Below are 26,584 nucleotides of genomic sequence, written 5' to 3'. Positions count from 1 at the left end.
CTTGGTGTCGAATTTCAACTCTCGATTTGACGTTGACTTGGGCGTTGATTTTCAGCCTGCGGTGGTGTCAGTACAGGCATCGAAACACAGACTTAGGTAAATACGTATTCATCTGCTGATACAGGCAAGAGGTAGGCGCCGATGCAGTGGTCAAGGTAGGCGGCGAGGAAGGTGTGGGTGGATCGTGGAGGATCACTTGGCCTCTCCCGCTGGTCCCTGCTGCCAGAGGTAAATACCTGCAATTGCCGGCTGGGTCGGAGCTTGATTCCATACAGGCGCCGGCAGTGCTGCAGGCCATGGCGGTGGAAGGGGGAGTGTCTCCATTTGGTGGAAGGGGCTGGCAATCAGGTGCCGTGTGGTGCCCTATTCGCTGCAGAATCGCAGCCTATATGGATTCCTATTTGCTGCAGGGTTGTTGGAGAGCCGCTGACTATCTAGAGCCCTATTCTCTGAAGCATTGCTGGCTGTTCGGTGCATGCTCTGGTCCAGAATCGCTGCAGGATCACTGCCTATTGGGAGCCCTATTCGCTGCAGAATAACTGCAGAATCGCTGCCCATTTGGAGCCCTATACACTGCAAGATCGCTGCCTATTTTGGTCATGCTTTGGTGCATGCTTTGGTCCAGAATTGCTGCCTATTCGCTGCCTATTCGGAGCCTATTTGGAACATACTTTGGAGCATGCTTTGATCTAGAATAGCTGCAGAATCGCTGCCGATTCACTGCCTATTCAGAGCCTATTTGGAACATGCTTTGGAGCATGCTTTGATCTAGAATAGCTGCAGAATCGCTGCCGATTCACTGCCTATTCGGAGCCTATTTGCTACATGCCTTGATGCGTGCTTTGGTCCAGAATCGCTGCCAATTCGCTGCCTATTCGGAGCCTATTTGGAACATGCTTTGGAGCATGCTTTGATCTAGAATAGCTGCAGAATCCCTGCCGATTCACTGCCTATTCGGAGCCTATTTGCTATATGTCTTGGTGCATGCTTTGGTGCAGAATCGCTGCCTATTCAGAGCCTATTGGAACTATGATTTGGAGCAGTATGACTGGCAGGGCGAATAGCTGCCGTACGGTAGGTCTGCCAGGTTCGCTGGCAGGTCAGTCAGCGTCACTGGCATATTAAATACCTGCTGTACGGCTGGTCAGTCAGCATCACTGGCAGGTCTATCAGCGTCAGTATCAATCCAATACCTGCTATACGGTAGCTGGGAGGTGTCAATAGCATGTCAAATAGCTGCCATACGGCGCGACTGACAAGGTTTGCACATACAAAATTTGACCCTAACCTGACCGTAACCCGAAGCTGACCCCACCAGAAAGAGGTATAATATAGTTATTTTTGTTCGTTTTCAAATTCGCGATGAGTCGGCAGTCAGGATCTTGAATTTTGGAGTTGATTTTGGTTCTGACATCAGGGGGGTGTGATTAGCGGATCCCTTCTTGTCTAGATAAAAAGTTCCCCATTGATTTTTGTGATTTCTGGTTTAGACAGTGGGTCACCTTTAGGTTTTTGTTTCTGCTTGTTGGTGACTGTTGTGAATTCAGTCCCTGTATCTTGGGCAGCGACGACAGCGTATGATTCGTGTTCGCTGCTCAATTAGGTTGGGCAGGGGGTACAGATATTTCAAGTTTCCTGCCTTTGTATGATGGGGCTAGTCGGCCTGCAGCTGGAGCTGGAGGGGATATGATCGGTCTGTGTTGGTTGGAATCGTTCTGTTGGGTCTGGTTCATTGAGGAGGTTTGGTGTTGTAGCCAGTGGAGTTTCCCGTTTATTATGTCAAGGTTCTTAGTTATTTCGAACATTTGTTTTGCTGGCATGTCGAGGGTGTGTTTCAGAGCCCCATTTCGTTGGAAAATTAGTTCCTTCCTGGCAGTGTTATCATGGTTAATCTGGTTGGTGTTTTGTTTGATACATTCAATAGCGATAGTGAGAGCGTTACTAACTACCCATAACATATAGTTCAGGTCTATTCTGGTGTTTGATTCCTGGAGGACAATCGTTGAGTAGATATAGTCATATCAGGGTGTTTATTGTTCATTGTATGTGGCGTGTTCTGCGAAAATGAAGAATGGTTCATTGTTCAGTTAAATTTGTTCGATGATAGTAGATTGAGTTGATTGAACTTGATGGGTTTCGGCGAAACATTGGGGGGCAAAAATCTCTGTGGGTAGGGTTCTCACAAAGCAAAAGTGCAGGAAATCTTGCTGGGACATGATGGATATCCTGTATCGGTTGAGGGTAGGGGAGACTTGTGAAAGTCTTCTTTTCCTGCCTGCAGTGCTCGGTTGTGTAGGGGGGCGTAAGGAGATTGGGTATGCCAGGGTATAAGTATTTTGCTGTGGTCACGAAGGTTGTTTTCCTTTGTTGAGCAAGGGATTTCGGAGGGATAAGAGTTCACAATTCAGGGACCAAAGTGTCAATAACTTAGCGTACAAACAGATGTGCGATGAGATTTTTGTATATTGTGCGGTATATTGACATACGGGATCGTGTTTGCAAAAGGTTTTTATCGGTTTTGTTAGGATTGTAAGTTGTCGATGTTATATATTAGAAGTTAGTTTATGATTATATTTGAAAATTTTCTTTAGGTTTCGAGGTTAGCGGCTCTCAGATAAAACTGACATGGTTCAAAAAATTTAGTTTGTGGGCCGGAAAAATATAATCCAGTGTTACCAGAAGTAATCCATTTGTTCAGTAATTTTGACCAACCCTAACAATACGAGATAGAAGACTATAGTGCAACAATACAGAATAAGGAATGTCACTCATGGATCGTAACTCACATATTGGGTTGAAAGTATTGCGGATGCGTGGTTTGAGATTGAAATCCGAATTAGTGTTAGAAAACACACCAGGCGGTAACCTGGAGGTCAGAAATCCGAGTTGACGTAAGAAGACACAGCGGAGACAAGAAGTGGGATTCGCCCAATACGGTAACCCGCAGTTCGGAATCCGAAGTTTATGTATTCCATCGAAGCAAAGGATGGGGAAACGTGGCATCATTGAATTTCGTGCGCCGTGATGCTCATGGGCTCGAGATGGTGCGTTCGGTACTATGCAGGCACCGATCGTGGTACTGGCCGGGTGAATGGCTGTGCTGGGAGTGAACCAGGACAGGTTGCCAAGACTCAGAGGGAGTTACTGTACCCAAATCCCACAACCACCACCTCTACCCCTGCCATCACCACCGTGACCCCCTGTACCCACATACCTAACGATGGGGATGAACTCGGGCCATTTTGTTCAACCTATAGCCATGGAATCGGGAATTGTAGAGCGACAGTTCTTGGCCAATCTCGAAATCCTGTCCGAATTTGCCTTACTAGACTGCAACAATACAGAATATGGAATGTCAGTCATGGATCGTCACTCAGATATTGGGTTTCAAGTATTGCGAATATCGTGGTTTAAAATTGGAATCCAAATTAGTGTTAGAAAACACATCAAGATGGTAATCTGGTAGTCAGAATCTGAGTCAGTGTAAGAAAATACACCGGAGTCAAGGAGTGGGATTCACCTCATTCAGTGGCCCGGAGGTCAGAATCTAAATTCATGCATTCCATAGAAGCGGAGGATGGGGAAAGTCGGTATCGTTAAATATTGAGCGCCGTCATTATCGTGGGCTCGCGATGGTTCTTCCTGTACCATGCAGGTATCGATTGTGGTACCCGACCGGTGAGTGGCGGTGCCGGAAGTGCATCAGGATAGGTCAGCAAGACTCACAGGAAGTTACCTTACCCAACAGCCTACAACCACCACCTATGCCCCTGCTATCACCACCACGAGGCCCTGTATCTACATACTTGATGATGGCGATGGACTCAGTGTTTCTATTTAATCCGTAGCTACGGAATCCGGAATTGTTTGGCGACGGTTCCCAGGCAGCCTCAAAATCCTGTTCGACATTGCACTACCAGAGGGCAAATCAAGTGTTGTGACAGATGTTTTTTATAACAACAATATTCATAGCATAGAACTAGAGTAGAATAACTTTACAAACAGATTTGTCATAAACTATCAGTAGATTACATGGCCTACTAACATATAGGATCATGTTACAAGAAAGTTCTTATTGTTTTGCAGGTGAAAAGTATTGTTGTTAGGAAATTCTGATGTTGCGAGGGAAAGGTAACGTTTCGTAAACAAGAAAGAAAAAGAAGTAGAAGAGAGGAGGATGAAGTCTCGAATAAAAACCTATAGCAAATCGCAACCACCAATTCATACGACCTAGACTGAAAGAAATCCAAAGAAAGTAATGGAAACCTGATTTAAGATATGACACTTCTTTCTGTCACCTAATCCTCAAAGAGTCTAGCGTTTACTTCCGTAGCTGAGTACTTTCTAAACTGAGCAATCAATCCCAACCTAACACCAATCTTCTAGCCATCAACACGATTCTGGAAGTTGCGAGATGCCAGGCAAGCTGGGGGCGGTCGGGCCGTGATAATAGTTGGCAATCCCCAATGCAAATCAAGTGTATTTCATCGACTCAGCTTTAAGCAAATTTGATAATCATTGGAAAACCCATAGATTGGTTCCATCTGTCGTAAATAAATAATGCTTATCTGGATATATTTATTGGCCAAGTCGGAGCCGGTTACGTTTCAGAAAAACAGTTTTAGAGGACGGACAGCAGCTAGATATAAAATAGGGTCACTTACTATCACTCACCTTTCCTGGTCATAGAATATCACTCACCTTCGCCGGGTCAGAGCCTATCACTCGCATTCGCCCTAGAATTTGGTGCAATTAGCAGTCTAATTAGGCGTCAAATTACCTCTTGATATGGTGCTACTGCCTGAGTCGCTGCCGGCGGAGTCGCCGCTCACGGAGGCGGTGGCGGAGTTCCTGGTGGAGGTGTTGATTTGGTTTTTGATTTGGTGCTGCGAGCAGAGTTGCAGGTGCTCGATTTGCCGCTAGTGGATGTGTCGCTAGCGGCGGTGCCACTAACGAAGGCGCAGGCGCCAGTAGAGGTACTAGTGGATGCGGTGGCGGAGGTGCTAGCGGTGCTCCTAGCGGAGGCTCAGGCACTAGTGGAGGTCGAGGCCAAGGCCGAGGTCGAGGTCGGGGTCAGGGTCAGGGTCGGGGTTATTCACTAGCGGGGCTATGCGTTTCGTGAGATTGCGACCTAAAAACCTACGATTCCCGGGGTGCAAGGAAATGCGTGTTCGGTGAGCGCCGTCAAGACAGGGACCGTATGGCGCCTCCAGCACCGCTCTCAGTATACCTGGCGTACGGTCACTCCAGCAGTGGGCACCCCGTCAGCGCTAACCTTAACTCTAACCTCACCCCAACAGAAAGCCGTAGAATGCAACCCCTCTTTCAACAAGCTTAATTTGCTAGATAGATATATCTATGTGTACATACAAAAGTATCCAGAGTCCAATATCTAGCCTAAACCTTACATGAAAATAATAACAAAAGTGCAATCCAAATATCATGAAAACAGTACTTAGCTCCAGGTGATATTCCAGAAAAGTGAAAGTAAGGAGATGTATAGCGATATGAAAACATCTAGTAACCTATTAACCTAGCAGATTTCATTCTGGTCTTCCCCACATAGCACATAGCTCTCGACCGCTGGTTCCATTCACATCAAATGCGCTAGAAAGTGCGACCACCACTTAAAGCCCTCAGCTGGTGAGAGGTGAAATACGAGGCATATAGCTCTCGTCATCAGTATACCTCGGGTCCACGGTAATGTAGTTGAAGACTAGTTTGATGACTTCAGCGTTTCCCGTGCGGTTTGCACTTGATCCTATGCGGTCACACATCCCCCCCGCGGTTCTTAGACCGTTGCCATCCGTAACGAACTCGTTGTAATCCATAAGGAACTTAATCATCTCCACATGATGCCCGGCGATGGCCTCAATTATAAGCTTCTCGTAATCTTCTTGGCAGGGGTTTACTCCATTATCCACCAGTATTTTCACTAGTGCTATGTTTCCTTTCTTTACTACAGCACGTATTATTGGCCGGTGGCCCCAATCTTCGATCCTATCAGGTGTTGCGCCATGTTTCAACAAAAGCCTCATTAACTCTTCGTTCTCTTTGGAAATTGCCAACATAAGCGGCATTCCGTCGGCGATATCGGGGTTGGCTCCGATATCAAATAGTAGCTGGACCTTGGTAGAGTTCCCATGCTCATGTTCGATTAACCCGAGCAGAGCATAACCAGTTCCTCTCTGCCAATCGGGAAAGATATACGGCTCACGATCCGAATTTTTAATCGAGGGTGCGTCTTCAGTGTCGGAGGGAGCGTCTTCAGTGTCGGAGGGCGGGTTTTCAGTGTCGGAGGGCGCGTCTTCAGTGTCGGAGGGCGCGTCTTCAGTGTCGGAGGGCGGGTTTCCAGTGTCGAAGGGCAAGGTGGTGGCGTCCCGAGCAGAGCTTGTTTCGCTCCCCATCTCATTCTCGTTCGAGTCAAAATTGCTTCGAAAAGATCTATGTGCATCTGGACAATGTCCGCCATAACGTGCACCGTAAAGCATTAAAACGTGAACAATATCCACCCTACCTTTCCTGCTCGCCAAATCCAATGCTGTTTCTGAGCCACGGCTCCCATTTGCATCCGCCCCATGTTTTAACAATAACTTCACCATATCTATGCTGTTCTGCTGGACCGCCGCATGCAATGCACACTGCGAGCCATATTCTGCATCCGGATTGGCGCCGAATTTCAATAATACGTTCACTATTTTTACGCAGCGTTGCCTGACTGCCATAGCTAAAGCTGACAGGCTCCCGTAACTCGCATCAGGGTTCGCGCCATAGAAGAGCATGAGTTTTATTGGCTCTACCCTGCCATTCTCGATTGCGTCATGCAAAGCAGCCTTCGAGCCCCTCGCACTACGTGCGCTTTGTTGATTCTCCAACATGATATTTGCTATCTCTCTATTGCTCTCATCGACCGTCATATGTAGTATTTTGGAACTGTGGTTACTTGGAGCCGCACTCGCAAGACTAACACATTCACCCTCCGATAAAAAGGTGATCGAAATCTCTCCGTTACGCAAATTGGCCGCTATATGTAGCGCCCCCTCGGCACCCGTGCACCCATCTATACAGGTTCCATGCTCAAAAAGCACCTGTAAAACCTCAACTCGGTCGTGGAGAACAGCAAAATGCATAGCTCTTAATTTTTGTTTTTCTGTGGCATCCCTCACCATACACTCCACCACATCAGGAAATCCTTGCATTGCAGCAAGCTCTAATGGTGTTCTTCCAAACTCGTCGCTTGCTTCGCGATTTGCACCAGAACGAAGAAGCTGCTGGACTATAAAAGTGGATCCAGTGTATGCTGCCCAATGAAGTGCTGTCTTTCGTGAACGATCATAGATGTGCAAATCAGCCCCAGACTGAAGCAGTAGCTGCGCCATCCCTTCGTTCCCACTTCTTGCAGCACAATGCAATGGCGTGAACCCATCATACGCTTGAGCATTTACGTTTACCCTGCTTCGAATGTGCGTCCACTCAAGATGTATTCGTCTATTCTCGGCGGCGGAATGCAATGGTGTCCGTCCAGCCAGATCCTCCGACCTCCAGTCAGCACCATCCTTCAGCAGCTTCTCGATCCATTCCTCGTACCCTATGCTGGCAGCATAGTGCAGTGGGGTCCACCCCAGCACATCCTTTTTATCGGTATGATAATTTACTCTTGGCTCCAACAGATACTCAAAAATGGCTTGATGTTGCTGCGTTAGATGGCAGGTGCCATCTCCTGAGAGTTCGAACTGAGAATCTGATGGATCATGATTAAACTGAGAGTCCTTTGTATTATCGTTAGACTGAGAGCCCGATGGATCATCATTTGGCCGGGTGTCCGGTGGATTGTCGTTGGACTGATCGTCGAATATCGAGAAATTATCTCTGCGGTGAGGGCCCGGTGGATCCTCGGTTGACAGGGACAGTCCTTGATTGGTCTTTAGTAATTCGAGACTGAGGCCTTGCCTGCAATATAGCCGCTCTAGGTGGCGCATTATCCTGACATCCTGAAAGTCATGTAAGGCCTTGGCATACCTAGCCAATTGTACAGCCAAAGCTCGGGAAGGGTCGTGTGCTTGTTCCAAATTGTCTCCTCTGAACCTGACAATTTCTGCTCTCCATGAGTTTAAAAACACAAGGAATGCTGCTGTAGCTCTGACCTGGGCTGTTGACTCTGGTCTAGGCGATTTGTTGCTGGGTGCGACGCTTGTTGTGGGTCCTGGCGGGGCGGTTACTGAATCCGGGTGTTGGATATTCGTTTTTACTGCCGAAGAGACAGGCACCTGTGGCGCTGGGCTCTCCACCGGGTGCTGGGCCGTGTAGACCGGTTCAAGCGGCCCAAGACTGCATGCCCTGAAAGTCCAAAGGTACATATTCGCAGCTTGCTCCCAATTCCTGTCGAGTTGATATTTCTTGGCTTGATCATTGATATACTCCACGACAACACTGGTATCCGGAAGCTTCCCCTTCGCGCTAAAGGGCGGAATGATACTCATGTAAATATCATTGAATGTACCCAGACCGGTCTTCCCGATTTCTTGTATTAGACTGGTGAGGTTATCGTTTTGGAGTGTGACTGATTGCCATCGTTCTTTTTGACTCAGAGTGGACTCCACTACACTTGTCTTTCCGGTGAGTTGCTTTGTTCTTGTGGACCCCGCAAAGGCCCATAGAAATGCTGAGAACATTTCCTGCGAAAAAAGCATGGCAACTGGGGCCTCGGAAATGGTCGCAAGACAACACCGGGGCTTCTAATTATTCACACTATCAGCAGGTGCTCTTGACGAAACCACATTATAAGGGGAAAGAGGGGATACCTCTAGATTGATAACAGCTCCTGTTCCAAGTACTGTTGTTGAGGAGGATAGTGGCATTACATGTGTGGATGGATTATTGGTGCTGTCGGTGTTTAGGTGTGACGATGATCCGTTTAGGGCACCAGTGGGGGGAGGTGTAACTTCGTTTGCCAATGAAATCTCGATAATAGGGATTTCTGCTAGTATTTTGCTTTTATAGGTTCCTGTACTTAACTCTGCCCCTCCAAATCCCACGATTTTGTGATCATCGCTGATTTTTATTCTAGACTCGGAGATGTCTTCGCTTTTTTGAGATAGATCGATCTCTGCCACCGCTTTGGCGCCATTACCGGTCCACCACTTGATATCCCTACGCAAACAAGGTGTGCTAGAACCAAGAAGCCGAATACCTTTCCGCGTTGATGCTTTACCACTTCGCAACCAATCACCCCCCACATCCCTCTCATCCAAGCTGGAGTCTTCGTTGGGAGCAGTATTCTCTTTTTCAAATACCGAAAACATCCATAAAGACAACACGGCTTCAATCTCAGAAAGATCGGCTTTCCATTCCCCGTCTTTATTCCTATGGACTGCAAATTTGATATTTTCGGGAAACTCCTGGAATCGAGCGGTCATATACCAAGAAAACCCCTTCTCCTCAGGGTCAAAATCTCTTAGAACATTGTTATTCATCATAATCTCTATTGCAGCAGCAACAGAGGTTGCTTCATCCGAATAGCCTCCTGGCCATCTTGTTAGGTAACCGAGACGTATTCGGGCTTGAACAACCTCTAGCGCACTATGCCTTCCTACAGCAGGCAGCCCTGAGATGTCCAGCATTGGAGTCTCGTATCCGTTACCCTTTGGACCTGTGATAATGCCCCAACTGTAACATCCTTGTCCCCAAAATCCGTCGGTTTCTTTTTTCGTATATGGGAGTTGGGTCTTTCGCCAGGTCAGGTTCCTCCATCGACTTCCCGCCGGGCGGTTGAGTGTCGTCTCTTGTGCTCCCCATAGCCTTGCCCTATCAGTAACGCTGGACACCCTCACCGCTAACCAATCCATCTCATGATCTGGCGGTAGCTGTTGGGAGCGTGGGCATTCCGAAAGCCCTCGACGTACGATGGCTCTCAGACCAGTCATAACCATTGTTGCTCCAACCTGAGCAACAGAGACAGACCAATGCATCCCCCGAAGACCCATAAATTGAAAGATAAATCCGAAGAGGCTAAGCAATGTAGAGGCAGTGGTTGCATATTCAAAGAGACGCGAATCAATATTATTTGAGTCAACAAGCCTATGATTTCGACGAGAGGTCATGATATTGGACTTTTTTTCGTTTGCGAATATAGCATGGGAGTGGAATACTTGGTCATTAACGGTTTCGCCTTTCTGTAACCATATAATGTGGCCTTCGACGGGGTATCGTTCTTCAATGGTGCTTTTATCAATAATGTAGGAACAGCATAACATCCCAACGACCACTCCAATAGTTCCCATAAGAGTGCAGTACCAAGCCCAGGCCACAGGCGTTGATTCCAACCTTTCTCTCAGCGCCGAGTTATAATCGGACTGGTGGGCATACACCAAAACAGCCGTCTGTACTACGGTCCCGAATATTGCGACCAGATATAGTTCAAATTTGTTCACATGACTGTGAAGATTAAGCGATATATTTGGGGCACTTCCCATTTGCTCCTGCTTTTGGTGTTGAGGTGTGTTTTTCTCAGTAGCCTGCACAGGTGATTCAGCGGCGGATTCAGGATCTTGGACTATTGGTCCTACTCGGTTTATATGTCAGCTTCATTTGGCTCCGAAAATCGTTGTTCTTGACCTGTACTATTCTATGACATACCTGCTACAGCATCTCCGGGAGCCTTTCGTCTCTGGTCACTATTCAACCATTTCCTTATCCAACCTTTTCCCCTCTCCATGTCAGCTCACTTCGAGTGCCCGTCTCTCGTCCAATCCAAGTAAACTTACTGGGTTGGTCAGGTGCGGTGCCATAAAGTTCGTCTAGAGTGTAAAGATTGCATGTGTTCGGCCCTCCGATCACGCCATCAAGCATTTGATGTCGATCAATGCTGTTCGGAGTGTTGACCTTTATCGCCTTCGCATCAAATATTATCTCTCGAATCTTCGGCCCACCCATGATCCTGACGATATTCTGACCATTCCACATTTCGCAAACTTCATGTGACGTAGAGGACATCAACTCGACCTCAGCCATCGCACGATTCTCCCTTGCCCTGCCAATAATTGCTCTTAACCATCCAGATCCACCCACCCGAATTGCTCCGACAATGGCCGTAATAATACCCAGTGGTGCCATAGCGAATATGATGTTGTCAACCCATCCCATTGACTGGCTCATGTATTGTTTCGCAACCTGTTCGCCGAAGAGTGCCAGGATGGGACCGAAGTCTGAGATGGCATTACTCGATAATCCGCCAACGTCTAGGGACTGTACGGGAGGCATGTCGGATGCCATATTGAACTATATATAAGTACGGGTTTTCGAGTAGGATACTAGCTATTTCTTTGACAGATGTGTTAGAAGCGTGCTATCTACACCCATCTCTAAAACTAAAAGAATCCCAACACACCAAAACCGGGGGAGGTTCTGATCCAGCCTAGAAAGAAGAGGTGTATTGTCTTTTTAAGGTTTCGGTACCCAAGAAAATCCAAAATGGAAAACGAATTCAGATGATAGAAAATGGATCAGTTAGTGTAGTGTTTTTGCGTAAATCTTAAAAAAATGGCAGCCGTAAGCGTCCTAGGGGCGACAAATAAATAGATATTCTTGATTTGAGTTGACTGGGCCGCTAGAATAAGATTTAGTTACTCGGGAATTAAGTGACAATACTTATTTACTGTCAGTCCCTTGGCGAAGAGGGGTAGTTAAACAACAATTGGTCCTCTTCTAGGTAGGTAGCATTTTGGTGTGGACCGTAACAACGTACAGACTTTCCCGCTTCTTTCTCATCTTCATAAGTCACGCTGAGTGCCCATCTCCTAGGTAGGTAGAGTAGGGGGAACGAGCCTAGCGTGATATTCCTAGGCTCGATCCATCTCCGTAGAATTATTGTGGAAAACAGGGACCAACCATCACGCCGAGAACAGAGCGATTCTCCAACGCCACATTTCCGCAATAATTCTACCGGAGGCTGTACTAGTTTTGCTACTCTACGGTCAGTCTAGAGCAGAGTAGGGTGGATTTAGAGATTGTGGATCGGTCGATTCTTTCCTGAACGCGCCTGAAGGTGGGGGTGCCTCTGCGCATGCCTCATGTAACGACATGTACAACTCATCGAATGAAGTACCTAGGTACATATCGCACACCACCTATCAGCCCAGCTGCAAGTGAAAGAGGATTTGCTTTTGCTTTCAATACATCTTATTTGTCTAGCTACTAACCTTTTGTACTTTACATAAGCGCAGCCTGCCTCATCAGCTGAAAAGCCTTGAATCGGCTTATCACCTTATTGAGACTAAGGGTAATCAAAGTGCGTCGGGTTGGGTTGAGTTGAGGTTTTCGGGTCGTCCTTTTAGGTAAAGTACGAAATTAAAAAAGTTCAACCAAGTATGAAAAGCTCAACTGGCTCTGAGGCCGGTTGAGTTGAGTTGGTTGAGTTGAGACTTGGAAAAAGGGAATAGTAATTGCGGGTGCCAGGGAAAGTGGTCAAGGGTCGTGACAACAGAAAATATTTTGCAGCGGGGAGATTTGAGTAGGCAACCCCGCCATCCACCAACATGCCCGTTCTTCTGTGAAGCCCGGAATCTTAAATCACTTACGCTTAATGAGTGCAATAGAGGATCAGTTTTCAACCCGCACTGCTGTACGTCATAGTTCTCAGTCAGTTTTAGGAACAGCGGGTTGTAGGTCACAATCGCCGGACGTGCGTAGTAGAAATAAGATGGTTTTATTGTATATAGTCCCACAACCCGATAGTCCTCTGAAGCTTTCGTATTTTTCTCTCGGCGTTCCCATGGCCTCTCCCTCCTTCTCTTCCCCCAAGGCAGCTCCAAATCTTAGTTTCCTACCTTTCCCCCCGTTCCCGGCTCCTCCTGCTCAGTCACCGCCTCGGTTCGCGCCGCGCAGCCCAGAACCCACTCCTCCACACTCTCAGCGGGGGACACTATCCAGTCTGCCAGCTTCCCCCCATCCCCCTCCCAACGACCCTCGATCCCCTGCTCCCCATCTTCGTCCCACCCCTCAACCTCCTCCCCCCAGCCCATCCCTTCTTCACTCCCGTCCCCGTACGATGATACTGGCCATCCTGCAGCAGCGCGTAAACGCTTCACGCGCCCACACAGCGCGTGCAGCTGCAGGAGCAGTGGGTGCGGGAGCTGCCACCTGGCCGGAGGTAGTCAACGTGATGACGTCGCCGGAGGCAAGCTTAGTACTCGATAACTTCTCATGCGGCACGCTGGAGTAAGTGAATCGATCCAGCGCCACCAGTGCAAGGCCGGGGAAGGAGAGTCTTATATCGTACTGGGGATGTTAGCTGTATATACGCGGGGAAAAAAATGGAAAAAAGGGGAGGGGGGTGGTGCACTTACGCTAGACACGACGCTGGGGTCATAGTCGCCGGTCCAGGTGCCGGAACCGGGCACCGGCAACATCTCGATCAAACCATCGTCAAAAAGACCATGTGGGCGCAGTTCGAGGGTCATACGTTCGCCAACTCGCCCTGCCTTTCCCCCCGCGCCCCCGTCCCCGCCCTCAGCCAGCTGCAGCGTAACCCTCCTCACGCTCTCCGCACCCCCACTACCCAAGAAAACGCTCAAGGAACCCCAGAACGCGCCCGCCTTTGCGTCCCGGACCGAAAATGGGATGATGTGGGCAACGTGGAGCGGGTAGGGTGGAGGCGCGGTTGCTGCTGTTGCGGGTGCGGTGGGTTGAACGGGGGTTAGCAAGGGTGGTCGTGGCGGCGGCGGCGGCGGCGGGCGTGCGAGTAGGCATCGCTGGGGCCGGGCTCTCTGCTGCGGCAGTGGGGGAGCGCGAGGAGGACCCAACAGAAGTAGACGGCCGGGATGGAGCGGGAGATCCCCCAGCGCCACTAAAAGCCCTCAGCGCAGCCGTAATAGTGTCCGCCCACACTACCAGCTCCGATCCCGGTACCCCCCCGCGCGCGAGCCTGGTCAAAAAGACGCCCTCCCCCTCTCCCTCTCCCTCCCACTACTCCGTGGTCGGTACATGGAGCACAAACCCCGTCACCACACTGGTCAATGACACCCTCATCTCACCCGTCAGCTCCGGCGTGTTCTCCGCTCCCAGGTTGTGCATCGCACTGTTGTACAGCGCCTGGGTGGCCTCTGGCAGGGTTGCAATAGCGCTATAAAGAAAGGTTGTGAATTGGGTTAGAATTGCCATAACTGTAAGGTTGCATGTAATTAATGAATTAAACTAAAAAAAAAAAAAGAAATGCATGGGTTAGAGATAGCGGCATAGCTCCCCGCAGACAGTACGGTATGGTTGCGGACTCTCGTCTTATATAGGTGTTCAAGTGAATTGTATGCATAAGATAGATAGATGAATGGTACATGTACGTACTTCTATTAATGATGTCTCTAGGAAGGGAATTCGGAAGGGAGGGGCCGCCTCAATCTCCTGTATCCCTTAGTACTATCAGTCTGACCTCTTGTATAATTTATGTAATCTATGGTGGCCTAGTACTGCCAAGACATCTGTCCTTCTCCGACCAGAAGATACTCTAGAGCCCATGGGCCCAGCTCTATTTGCGCAACGTCCCTAATATAGCAGAGATAATGCAATATGATGAAGTGCATAGGATAATCTGGTATTACTGCTCGTCGTTCCCATCTAAACTAGCGACAACGTTTAGTGTATTTAGTATGACAAGTATCCCTTAGTCTGTCAATGCTGACCCCCCTATCCCTTTGTCTGTCAATAAAATGCTGCCCCCCTTCCCCAAGAAAAACAAACCTGGTTTGGCTTTAGGTGGAGCGGACCGACACCTCGTGACACGGGTGGAGGAGGCAAGCTCAAGGTCTGATTCGAACTTTTAGTGGAGTTCGTGGGTGTCGCGCCCCGCTGAAGGTTGACGCAATCTAGAGGTGGGGGTGGAGATGGAGGAAAATTATAAGGGTTATATGTAGCTTAGGGCTACAATACGGGAAAAGCGGGTAAATCAATCACGGTAGATAAGACACTACCGAGTGATCCCCCATGACTCACTCGGTGGGTAGGAACGAGCTTATGGTGGAGTCGGTGTGCGCACTCGTGATTGTTTGGTGGAGGTGGAGGTGGAGGGGGCATCGAGGTCGAGGTGGACGTGGAGGTGCAGATGGACGTGGAGGTGCAGGTGCGCGCAAAGGTGGGGGTGGATCTAGGTGTGATGGTATTGTCGGGCTACAAAAATAACTACGCACCAACGACAACCACCAACCATCAAAGTAGGTATATTTCGACAGTCACAATAGATATGAGAAAGATGATTCTATATCTATGAATCTAGAGAGTTAGAGGACTATATGTAGTACTCTTGTCCATGGCCGGAATGAAACGGATTGGGAATCGTGTCTGGTTGCTATGCGGGGTGCGTAGTTATTTTTGTAACCTGGCAATATATACGGCCAGCTTGCTTTCTTGACAGTGGGCAGCCGCTTGCCGGGGTGGAGTGGAGGAGGCGAGCGACCTCCTGTATGGAGGGGGCGGGAAAGGGTAGGTACACGATTCCGGCGTGGAATCACCGGAGGCGTCGATCGCCGCGCATTTAACCCTTACCAATTGTCCTTTCGGTACTGGATTGAGCGTTCACTCATCCCATTAAGATTATATTTACCGTCACTATCAAGTTATATTTACAATGTATATGTATATAACTTACCTCAGATTAGACCACCATCACGAAGGATAGATATCATACGAACCAGCAGGACCACCTCTCTACCGTGAAATCTTACTTTTGCTTAAGAATCCATTTTACCTACATATAACACTTTCCCTCTCTAGTATAATTAGCTGTTCCCTCTAGAGTCGCTAGCTGGTTACCTCCCGCAGTTGCCCACCTCCTCCAATAGTGTAAGTTTAGACATATTTTCAGTCCCTTCAGTTAATAATAAGCTATCTCGACTCATGCCATCTCCAATTCATGCCACCTCCAACGCCATTCCCTCCAGGAGTCTCTGGTTCTTTCCAAGTTCTAATACTGAGTTCGGCATGCATTCCAGCTGGGGTGAGCCGGTTGCTAGAGAGTTCACACTTCCCAAACCACCCCCTCTTACTCCCGATCAATCAGAGTGAAAAAGTTTCAGATAACCGAAAGACAATATCTACATACTAGAGTATTAGAAGGATATCAGATACGATAGATAGGAAGAAGAAGAAGAAGAAGAAGAAGAAGAAGAAGAAGAAGAAGAAGATATTATATCTTAACGGTCGGATCAACTGTGGCTTAATGCGCGTTGCTTGGCTCACAGGTTAGATCCATCAAACATAACATGGGCCCTCTGGATGGGTCGTGGGTCATTTAGGTCAATCGTGCAAATTGCAAGACCAGTACTCATATTCATGTTTTTAAGATTCCATTTCTACCACGCCACTAACATTAGCTATTATTTATGCAAGCTGTTATTAATTCACTTGAACACTGCAAACCCAAGACATCTAGCACATTACAATCCGATGGAGTTCTCCATATACCAGTATCCTTTCCTTGAGACACATTATAAGGGAGCTAGCACAGCGAACGCCGGGGCAGAGATGTTGGCAAGAGATGGTATGGGAGATTTGTGTGGACCTTCTCATTGTCACCGCAATTACCGGAGATCAACAGGGTAACATCTATTATCATCATCGATCATGCAGTCATATGGATCTGTGGCCCATGCAGTGACTTTGGAAATATTGTCCGCTCAATACATATTGTTCAAGACCTCGTGCGATCTTGTGCTAGATTCAGGTGTATTTCAAATAGTGCATTGTAAAAGGTCCTTACAGGTTTGATAGTTGAGGTTCAGTATAAGGGTAAGAAAGGAAAGGCAAAATATGATGACATTTCTATACTCTAATACAAATTTGATCTCTTTTCATCATTCGCACAACACCACCCAAAGAATAAATGGTGACACAGGTCATACAAAACATGAGCGCAGCTACCATATATAGCGTACACATCTGTATTCGGATGTTCTCCACTGCTGCTCTCCGACTTGGGGGTATCTTCTCTAACAGTAGGCGTAACCCGACATCGCCATCGCAAGCGTATGAGTAGCAGGCCCAGTAACTGGCTATATCCTATATAAATAAACAGCCAATACTTGGTATAAGAGACACGAATATTATCAGAAGGGTTAAGACTAGGTAGGTAACTCATGTTTGAGGCATCGAAAGACTCAGCCAGTTTGATGTCGCTCTTTCCATGCGTCATCAAGACGATAACCAAGTGTGGTGCTACTACTGCGAGTAGTATTAGAATGAAGCGAAAGCTCTGCAACAATCACTCCTTTTAACAAGAATGTTAGTAAGGAAATAGCTTTTACATGTATCGGTATTACTTACAATTCGACACCGGGCAGTTCCAGAATACTTACGAGTGCCCGTAGGGATCGTGTCGAATCCCCCGTACACAATGCCGACTGCACCACCGAGCAAGAGTCTGTTTCCGGACCCCCGCCCATTCCTCATGGACGTTCTAGAAGACTGCACCTCTTCCCCCGGTTTCGTTGACGGTTGTGCACTCACGAGGTTCTGTGACTCCACGGAAGCTGGGGGCATTTGAGTACCTCGATAGTATACTAGGATCATTGCTGGGCAGCCAGGCTCGAAAAGAGCTGCTAATAGATTTATCAACGACATGATTAGGTATGGTGTGGTCGCGAATGAGTATCCACCAACTCCGAAATTCGCAATTTAATTGGGCCGAGCTAAGACTATAAAGCTGATAAGAACCGTAAAATATCTGGCCAATTCCCGCAAGATACGCAGTAACGTTGTAATTGCTGGCTAGCTCCGGTCGTTTTGATAGCTCCGCTGGATGATGTGACTGGCATGTTTCGAGGCTACAGGTCATGCCATGTATTGATTGGGAAATTTTTCCAATCGTGCGATTGTACAGTTTAGAACAGTAACTAGGCTTCGAAACGTTGGAATCTAGGCCTAGGGGAATGTTGGTAGATAATGGACCAATGTCAAAATGTGTTAGTACCTTGATCAAACGGTACGTATACGGACGCATTGGATGGCTTCCAGTGGATTCAGCGGTGGAGGGATCACGCCTCCGGGTGCGACGGTTGCCCCGTTCGTCCGAAGCAGTCCAGCTTGAGACGAAATTTCGGAATAAATATCGATATCCGAGACGTTTTACTGGGTGTTGCCCATTGATTTTAGTTAAAGCAGGATATATTTCTTTTCTGGTATTGTAAGCAACAATCAAATTAATATCAAAGGAGCACGGTTTGTATACATTTCGACTGCTCGGTCTGCGTCCTGCGACACGGCCTTGTTAACTTCAGCCATCCCAGGCTCCATGATATATCTGATATGGCGATAAGTGGCTCCGGGCTCAGGATAGGCGTCCTCCGATTCCTGAACCATACACACCGCACCCGCCCTAAGAGCAGCCTTTAGATCACCCGGCTCACCACATGGGGATCAATATATTGATAAGATGGCCCTCGAAGCCCCCAGAAGAGGCAGACAAACCCCTGTGAAAATATCAAGGCACCTTAGGACTGTACTACTTCCTGGGTATGATTTGACAGTAACAGCATGGAGGATGAAGTTGAAGAAAATGAACTTCAGAATGTCAACCCAGTCAGTAGGTCGGCAGACCTCGTCGCCCTTATGGGCTGTGAAACCATCAGTTGAGACGTTCATGAAAGGTGCGAGGGTTTATATATAAAATAATATGAATTTAGGAATTATGAACGTCTAAGAATTGTGAACGTCCGAGTATAGGTATCTTCTTCTACCGTAGGTTGTGCAGCTGGGAAGATTTAATAAGAGTTGAATTTTTACCTGTAGACATGCAGCACGCTGGTGGGATGCAGCCAACAAGCGTTGTAAAAGCATAAGTGTGCATTATGTATGTTGCTAAATTTTAAATCACTCTGATCCTCATCCTCAGCTGACCATTCGCCATACTGTCACAATCGCAAGTGGGGGCATGAATACAGGCCTAGCTAGATCCGTCAAGATATTGTCGGATATTTATTCATTTTTTACACAATGTCAATGGCGTTAGATAACCATGAGCGGAGTGAATAGTAGGGACTGGAGCGGTAGACCCGATTTAATTCACGCAAAGAGACTTCCACGAGAATTCAATTAAGTGTCGGGGGAGTTGAGTGCACAAGCAAGTCATCTGTAAGTATACTCACAAACACAGCTAGCTATAGCTATGGCGCGAGAAGCTTTGGGGTGGGTTTTTCAACTTCGGATAATTTTTTGGTACGGGAAACCAAGGGGGGTATCACCGTTAGCCTAGGCTCTAACACCGTTATAGTAGTAGATCTTCCAACTTTTGGAGATTGATTGGTTGCAATTGTCCCTTCAGATTTCGACGAAGTTTACACAACTGCCCTCCATAGCTTCTAACGAAGTTTACACACCTGCCCTCCATAGCTTCTCGCGCCGCACACTATCATCATAAAACACTTCAAAAAAAATTGTTAATTGCAGCGTACTATGGGGCACATGTAGGGCAATACGTCACACCCCTGAAACTTGCATCTTAATTAACCGATAACTATAAGTAGTAGGTGTAAACACTTGAAGCGCCCTCTCATTGTCCAGCACCCTGTTTTCTACTTAGTACCTATCCCTTATAATATGAAGAAAGATAAGAAGATCTATCACGCAACTAATAGTAAAACTACCCTTTCTAAGGATCAGCATTTGCCTGACGGCGAAGAGGAACCTACTCTAGATATTATAATTAGCAGACCTGAATATGGAAGCTCGTGCTGCTAAAGTTGCGCCTGCCTCTATAGCTAGCTGACATGTCACTTTCTGATGAATACTCTACTCAATACTACTCTAGGTAAGTATTCCGTCCTTGAGTATTTCTCAAGCCAGCAGTGCGCGGAGACTACCGAGACGATTGCACTGTAGATTGCCAATTTATGCACGAATGCGCGTGCACGGTTGGTTTTCAATCCTATCTAGGCCCCCCATCTTTGCGAAGGAGTCGGAATGACAGGCTCAACTTCGCAGCTTTGTCCGTGCACGCACAAGCTTATTTGGTAACTTTCTTTTCTTTTCCAAAGGTAGGTCAAATCCACTACCGCATTAATTCGTTCGAACGGCCGGTCACACAAGACGTTGAAATTCCCGTATTTGGTTATTTGTCTTGAATACGCCCCCTAATCTTCCCTCATATTAGCTTGAAAAGGCAACTTCGACGTCTTGTGTGACCGGCCGTTCGAACGAATTAATGCGGTACCTAGTGTTAAGTCAAAGAGCAAAGCTGCAAATTTTCTAAGCGATGGAATGCATGTTCTTCAATTTTCGACTTAAAAGCTGAAAGGTTCTCCGCAAATCGAGGGGTACGTTCAATTGGTCCCTGCAGGTCTCAGATGTATCTGGGTACCCACGTATAGGAAATAAAGCTTATTCTGGTTCTTTTCCCGGTACACGAGTACACATTGAGTGAGCTGCATGCTACTGGACGCCTTCCCGTAAGCTATTGAATGTCTTCTATTGCAATAGAGAATGGTTTTCGAATAGACCAGGTTCCCGTAAGCATACGGTGTTTGATATATATTCCTAAAAATCTAATCAGCGCCTAATACAAATTGGGTATCGCGAGGCCATTTTTTGGGACTATTTCTCGCGCTAGTAAGGTGTCCTCCCTATTGCAACGGATAGAAAACGGATAGTGTTCATGAATCAAATAGACCACCCCCCCTTGGGGGGGTGGTCTATAAGAAACACATAGACACACTGTCCTATTCGTTAGAACACCAAAATTTGATCTATCCGGCGATAGAACGCCCGCTATAGCTTACGGGAAGGCGTCCACTATTTCATGCATGGATGATCAGCAGCGAGGTTCAGCTCAACTGTACTCTAGAGTACCATGTGTGATAAGTCACTGCCAGGTAGGTGTTACTGCGCTGCACCCAATTCTGAGCATGTCTCACCGAGCTCCGACCTCATTTTGTCTACGAATCTTGATCCTGTATGAAATAATATCTATGATACCATATGCATTACTCTCTACCAACCGCACTACTACCTACCGAGTGTGAAATCCTTCACACGCAAAGACTGGGCGCAGAAGCCGCAGCTAGAGTAAGAAGCATTGGTGTGAAGATTCGCCCTGCGCTGCGGTCGCTTGCCAGCAGGGAGATCCTCACATTAGATCGTTCAGACCCATAAATCTATTACCCCACTATCTCTACACTATATATTTCCAGTCAATACGCAACTTCACCGGAATTAATTCTTGAACAGTTCATCCTTTACCCCCCGCCGAAGCATCTCCCAACCTATCATTACCGAATATTTCTACTTTGCTCAGCAATGTTTCCCATCACCCGTGGCGCTACACGTCAAGTCGTATCCTTGAGTTACGGTGGTGCCGCCGTAACGAAAGGTGCTGTTGATACCGTTGTAAATGATCCCTTAGCCCAGGAAATCGCTGCACAAACACTTGCACAGTTCCTCCCGCCCCACATAGGAGATTCCATCCTCGAAATCGCAAATATTGTTTACCAAGAGTTTTCTGGGGAACTCATGTTCGTTGATGTCAATATCGCTCTGTCAGTTATCGCCATCATGCAAGGGCTGAGCAAAAAGCCGGTATACGACACACGGAAATTCTCTCGTGTTGAGGACAGTCCTATCGCGAAACGCTTCGCGCATTACATGAAGTATGCCGATGCTGCCTACGGGACAATCAACCCCCTCAAGACGGACGAGGAATTCATAGCGGACTATACGGGTATCCCGCGGTATAAGGTACAGCCATACGTCAACAAGAACGCAGTTCGCGGGAAAGCAATGCTTGAACACTTTGTGGCTGTGGATGACCGTGAGAAGTCAGTGATTGTGGCATTGAAGGGGACCGGAACTTTGGAGGCCGCGCTGAAGGATGTTCGATTCCTTTACACCGAGATTGACCTGTGGGGTCAAAGCTTCCAGGTCCATGGGGGGATGTGGGAGGCTGCGCAAGGGCTAGTTCAGTTTCCATTACTGATTTCTCAAGTGACGGAGGCACTGGTGGCGAACCCAGAGTACGGGTTGGTGGTGCTGGGGCACTCCCTTGGAGGGGGAGTCGCTGGTCTTGTGGCTCCCCTCCTCGCAGAGCCAGGCCCTGATGGTAGTTTCCTGACCAATGGGAAAACAGTCCCTGGAAGGAAGATCGAGTGTTACGGCTTAGAACCCGCGGCCTCCCTTGACGAGCAACTGCGACAGAAGACAAAGACCATGACTTACTCCCTTGTCAACAAGAACGATATCGTTCCAGCTCTTAGTTACGGAGTGCTCCAAGATTTCAAGGCATTTGCATTGTACCTGAAGCACAACACCTTATACCTGGGGTCTATTATCGATGGTCTTTCAATGAACAGGGTGGATCCCGACACCTACATGGCGAAGTTTCGTTCCATTGCGACGCACAAAAAACTTGTTCCTCCTGGAAGGGTTTGGGTGATAGATACTACAGATAATGGAACGCTCGAAATTGCAGAGTGTTTGAATGCGAACCAGAGGTTTGGAGAGGCACGCTTCATTCTTGGGATGGTGCAGGACCACATTTTATTTAATTGTTTCACCAGCATGGATGCTTTAAAGCATTTGTTCGAATAAGAGATGTACATACATTTTTGCTGCCAGCTCTTGTCGTGTTGAAATCCTTGTTTCTCTCTTGGAAGACACTAATATATACGTTGTTTCTTACTCCTAGCCCGTGATTATTCTCCTTGTCCGCAAAGCCCATCTCCACTATACCACTCTCGAGAATGAATTGATAAGTTCGCACATTACGCATAGGAGTGGTCGCGGGTAATGTGCTTGCTCATGCGCTTATTGTCAAAGGCCCCGGTAATGGCCGCAAACTATGCATTTTTCGGATGACACCCCCAGACTAGACCCTGACCGTGCCCTGAAGGAAGGCCCGAATTTCTCTCTAGTAACCACATATCTTCTAGCTTACAGTGTAATTATAATATCCGGAACATTAATTTGTTGGTAATGGGGTTAAGGCCGCTGGTCCGCATAGAGCAGCCAGCCAGAGAGCGATATAAGCTACAATTATCCTTCACTTTGTTCGGGGCATTGAAAAGTATATATTTTATGAAATCTATTTCCATTTTGCATTTCTCCATAGTCTCTTTATCATCCCTTAAACTAGGGACAATGGGATGAAATTAATGGGATGGAATAGAATCATTTTTCCCCAACTACGAATAGCTTTCCTGAGTTTCCTGATTCATTTCCCTACACATCGCTTATCAAACAATCGGTCGATGCTGACACCCCCATGCGAGACAAAAAGCCACAGCGCAATTGGGTAATAGCTCAACAAAAACCACAACATCCATTGGTTCTAGCCACCTCCTAGCATTTTCGAAGGCGTGTCAGCATTGTCTCGGCGGTTCATGAGACTCGAAAACCGGGCAGGCGCAAAAGCACATTGACGGTGAGTTAATCCTTCACATATTTCCTGGGCTCGATCGTTGGGCATATGGTCGTGCACGTTGGCTGTAGATCTCCCGGGTTCACTATTCCGTGTACAGGTTTTGAGATTATATATCTATATGGTAAAGCTTCAATAGTAGGGCAGTCGAGGTCTCTATAGCTGAGTCGTGTTTGTGGTGCGGGGTCCACTCACGACAAGTGATAATCGATGATTTCACCCAAATTTTCGCTTTATTCTTTAATATGATTTCACCCCGTGATTGATTGGTTGGTTGATTCATTAATGGTACCCAACCCGGCCAGGGCCTATAACAATATCTGGCATCCCAGAACTAAAATAGAAATTAAAATGTATTGAAATGAAAGAAAACAACAAAAGTAGAATCGTGATAAATAGTGATGGGCACGAGACTTAAAGTCTCGAGACCAGGTCTCGAGCTTTCCAAACGAGACAAGACAAGACTCATGAAAATAGTGTCACAATTGTCTCGAGACTATTAAGGGTTTGTGTCGAGATGTCTCGCGAGACTATTTTAGACCATTTTGAGAAGATTTGGACCCTTTGAGCCGGTTTTGGAGGCATTATACTTTTTCGAGAGAGATAGTTCTTCCATAGGATAACAATTAGCAAAAAATATTGTCCTATATTTCCCCTTTTTCACGAAGTCTCGAGAGGTCTCGAGACTTTGCCAAAAGTCCCGAGACAAGACAAAACCTACTAGCCCTAAATACAAGACGAGACAATACCACCCTAAATGTGGTCTCGTCTTGTCTTGTGCCCATCACTAGTGATAAAATCTCGCTTGATGGAAATCGAGGCTGAGATCCGCATGGTACCGGTAGAAGTGTTAATAGCAACGTTTCGGGACCGGGCTGCAGCGCCCAAAGGTGGAACCGTGAGTTCTATGGTAGGGGGACGTGCGTTCTCCGGTACAGGCTAGCAGCGAAGTCAAAACTTGTTAAAACCGTTGTATGAGGGTGTCACGTCAGGGTACGTTTGTGAAGTCAACAGTATTTGCAATGGTGCAAACCGGTATGAAAAAAATCACCGTATCGTACTAACTATACCACCACACCCTCGAAATCGTACTAACTATTTAACCGCCTCTTTTAGCATGGTTAAACCGGTGATGCTATTTTTCTAAGTGATATGTGGGTTAGGGTTCCTTTCTGGTGTTTGAGAGCTGCATGTTACTCCGGCGGGGCAAAGGTTCTACTGAAGGCAGCGGAAAAACAATATTAGTCTCATTTAGTTAGTTTTTTCGTATCGGTTTAGGATTTATCTTGTCTAAGCATAACCACATTGCCTGAAGCTCAAACTGTACTAACTATCTCATTATTGTTTAGTTTTGTACCGGTTTGTACTGCCGAACCGACGTCTCATTGCAAACACTGGAAGTGAAGGGGTCGATCTATCTCTAGTAGAAGTTTCGGCCTTGTAGCTTGGTAGGTTGGTAATAGTCTAGTTCTGCTTTTGGCTCGCCCCGTGGTTGCGAAAGGATGTCATACATAGGGGCATGCGACCGAGTGATAAACCATGATGAACGTGCGATATTTGTACGAGTGATATTATATGATTATACAGTGGAGGCGAGGTCGATTGGTTAGGGTAGAAGTACTGGTGTCGGTATGGTGCGGCATTAGCTGGAAGATCGAGATCCTGGTATTGGCGGTAAAGCCTGATGTGCTGTTAACAGGTCAGACACCTTTAATCGTACTCTCCCGCCGACGGCCAGACAAATTATTTCATCCCATCCCCTAGAGAACCCATTAGCTCATGTAATGACAATCTTAGGCTCGTCACCCACGGGACATAAGCCAGAGGACAAGCCTGGATCTACTCCATCGACATACCGTCAGTAGTATACACTGTAGTTTTAGTCGCGCGAATAGCGGATACAGGTCGATAGTGGTGGACACGAGACAAGAATAAATTGATCGAAGCCTCGTTCGGATTTTGATTCAAATTACTAGGTACTAGGTACTAACGTATTTCACCGTGTACCCGTTGATCACAGTGTACCCGTGCGCCACTGTCTCAGATATTGTCTCAGGCTCACTGGCACTATTCGGTTGCTCAATTGATGGGATTACGGCTTTTATTTTTGAGATCGTGATCTTAAGGAACGCGATGGTAGTTCTATGGAAGAGCGTACAGATCTTTTTCTAAGTTTAAGAGGAGTGTATATAGGAACAAATCCTTCGCTGTCTTCCCCACTAAAGTGAATAGATTCGGATTCAGAATCCAACTCAATATCAACGGTTTTTTTGATGCTAACCGTTTTCTTTGATTTCCCAGATACCTTTGCGCCCTTAGCATCCTTGATAGCCTTCTTGTCCGCCTTCGCCTTTTCTTTCTTTTCCCAATCCTGTCTCAACCGAACTGCTTCCTGTGAGGACACTACAAGCGCTTTTGAAAGGACCTTTCTGCTGTTCACTTTATGCGAGTCAGTTGTTGCTTTGTTTTTCTTGAGCAAGTGATCCAATTCCTACTGCAAGACAACAACCTGTGCAGCATTCTCAGCAGCGCTGGTAGATAATTTTCCAATCATAACCTTCAGACTACCAGATGAGGTAGGGTTTTTGATAAGAGCTATGGTACGGCGGGTGTGCGCAACAATGCTTTTTCCATGTCGAGGTGTCCTTGGTACGCATTCATCTATCTTTTCAGCCACAGCTGCGGCTTTGGCAAGAGAAGACTTAACTTGGCATCTAGGGTTTAGAGGGTTGATACCGGTGGCCTCGAAGTCACTTAAAATGTTTTTCTTCGTAAAGGTGAGCTTTCTGGCTTGTAGAAGTAATCTGAAGCGGGTTAGTGATTGTCTTTGGTATTGTAGTGAGAATAATACTTACGGGTAAAATGTTCCTTCATGAATGCCAACATTCCCGTCTTGTAACCATCCATCAAGAGTATTAGAATAATTCCGTTGGTAGGGACCAAATAAACCAACATCTAAACGTTGTAACAGATGTGTGGAGTGCGCTGGTAGGCATAAGGGAATAATTTTGTTCGCTAAACAAAATGAGAAAAACTGCCAAGTGCAATGTGAGACATGACCGTCTATAATTAATAGCCGTGTTCACCCAGTGGCACTATGAAATACAAGTGGTTTCCGGCCTTCGGCCGGTTAGGACAATGAAATCAGCTAGGTAGTCTCGTCCAAATGTGACAGGTCGTCTTGGAAATGTGACA

The 26,584-nt window shown here is 47.0% G+C and overlaps 4 protein-coding genes across 4 annotated transcripts; 1 reads left to right on the top strand and 3 right to left on the bottom strand.

The window, feature by feature from the left end:
* Window positions 1-5,636: 5,636 nt before the first annotated feature.
* On the bottom strand, window positions 5,637-11,271 carry LAJ45_06399 (uncharacterized protein; the record flags this gene model as incomplete). Its single annotated transcript, XM_046115963.1, has 4 exons — window positions 5,637-8,735; window positions 8,802-10,561; window positions 10,636-10,698; window positions 10,764-11,271. The coding sequence occupies 4 exons, from the start codon at window positions 11,269-11,271 to the stop codon at window positions 5,637-5,639; spliced, it is 5,430 nt and encodes a 1,809-aa protein (XP_045971072.1).
* Window positions 11,272-13,026: 1,755 nt separating this feature from the next.
* LAJ45_06398 (uncharacterized protein) lies at window positions 13,027-15,063 on the bottom strand (the record flags this gene model as incomplete). Its single annotated transcript, XM_046115962.1, has 10 exons — window positions 13,027-13,275; window positions 13,344-13,474; window positions 13,608-13,921; window positions 14,031-14,119; window positions 14,338-14,402; window positions 14,461-14,497; window positions 14,592-14,607; window positions 14,673-14,676; window positions 14,731-14,806; window positions 14,983-15,063. The coding sequence occupies 10 exons, from the start codon at window positions 15,061-15,063 to the stop codon at window positions 13,027-13,029; spliced, it is 1,062 nt and encodes a 353-aa protein (XP_045971071.1).
* A 2,182-nt stretch (window positions 15,064-17,245) lies between these two features.
* LAJ45_06397 (uncharacterized protein) lies at window positions 17,246-18,624 on the bottom strand (the record flags this gene model as incomplete). Its single annotated transcript, XM_046115961.1, has 5 exons — window positions 17,246-17,251; window positions 17,308-17,513; window positions 17,980-18,158; window positions 18,212-18,369; window positions 18,451-18,624. 5 exons carry the CDS (start codon window positions 18,622-18,624, stop codon window positions 17,246-17,248), a joined length of 723 nt encoding a protein of 240 aa, XP_045971070.1.
* Window positions 18,625-21,273: 2,649 nt separating this feature from the next.
* Window positions 21,274-22,560, top strand: LAJ45_06396 (uncharacterized protein; the record flags this gene model as incomplete). The annotated part of the gene is made up of 1 exon (XM_046115960.1): window positions 21,274-22,560. The coding sequence occupies one exon, from the start codon at window positions 21,274-21,276 to the stop codon at window positions 22,558-22,560; it is 1,287 nt and encodes a 428-aa protein (XP_045971069.1).
* Between the last annotated feature and the right edge of the window lie 4,024 nt (window positions 22,561-26,584).

This window comes from Morchella importuna (genome assembly GCF_003444635.1).
Source record: "Morchella importuna strain M04M26 chromosome Unknown Morimp01GS018, whole genome shotgun sequence".
NCBI lineage: Eukaryota > Fungi > Ascomycota > Pezizomycetes > Pezizales > Morchellaceae > Morchella > Morchella importuna.
This window is presented reverse-complemented; position numbering and strand designations above follow the sequence as displayed.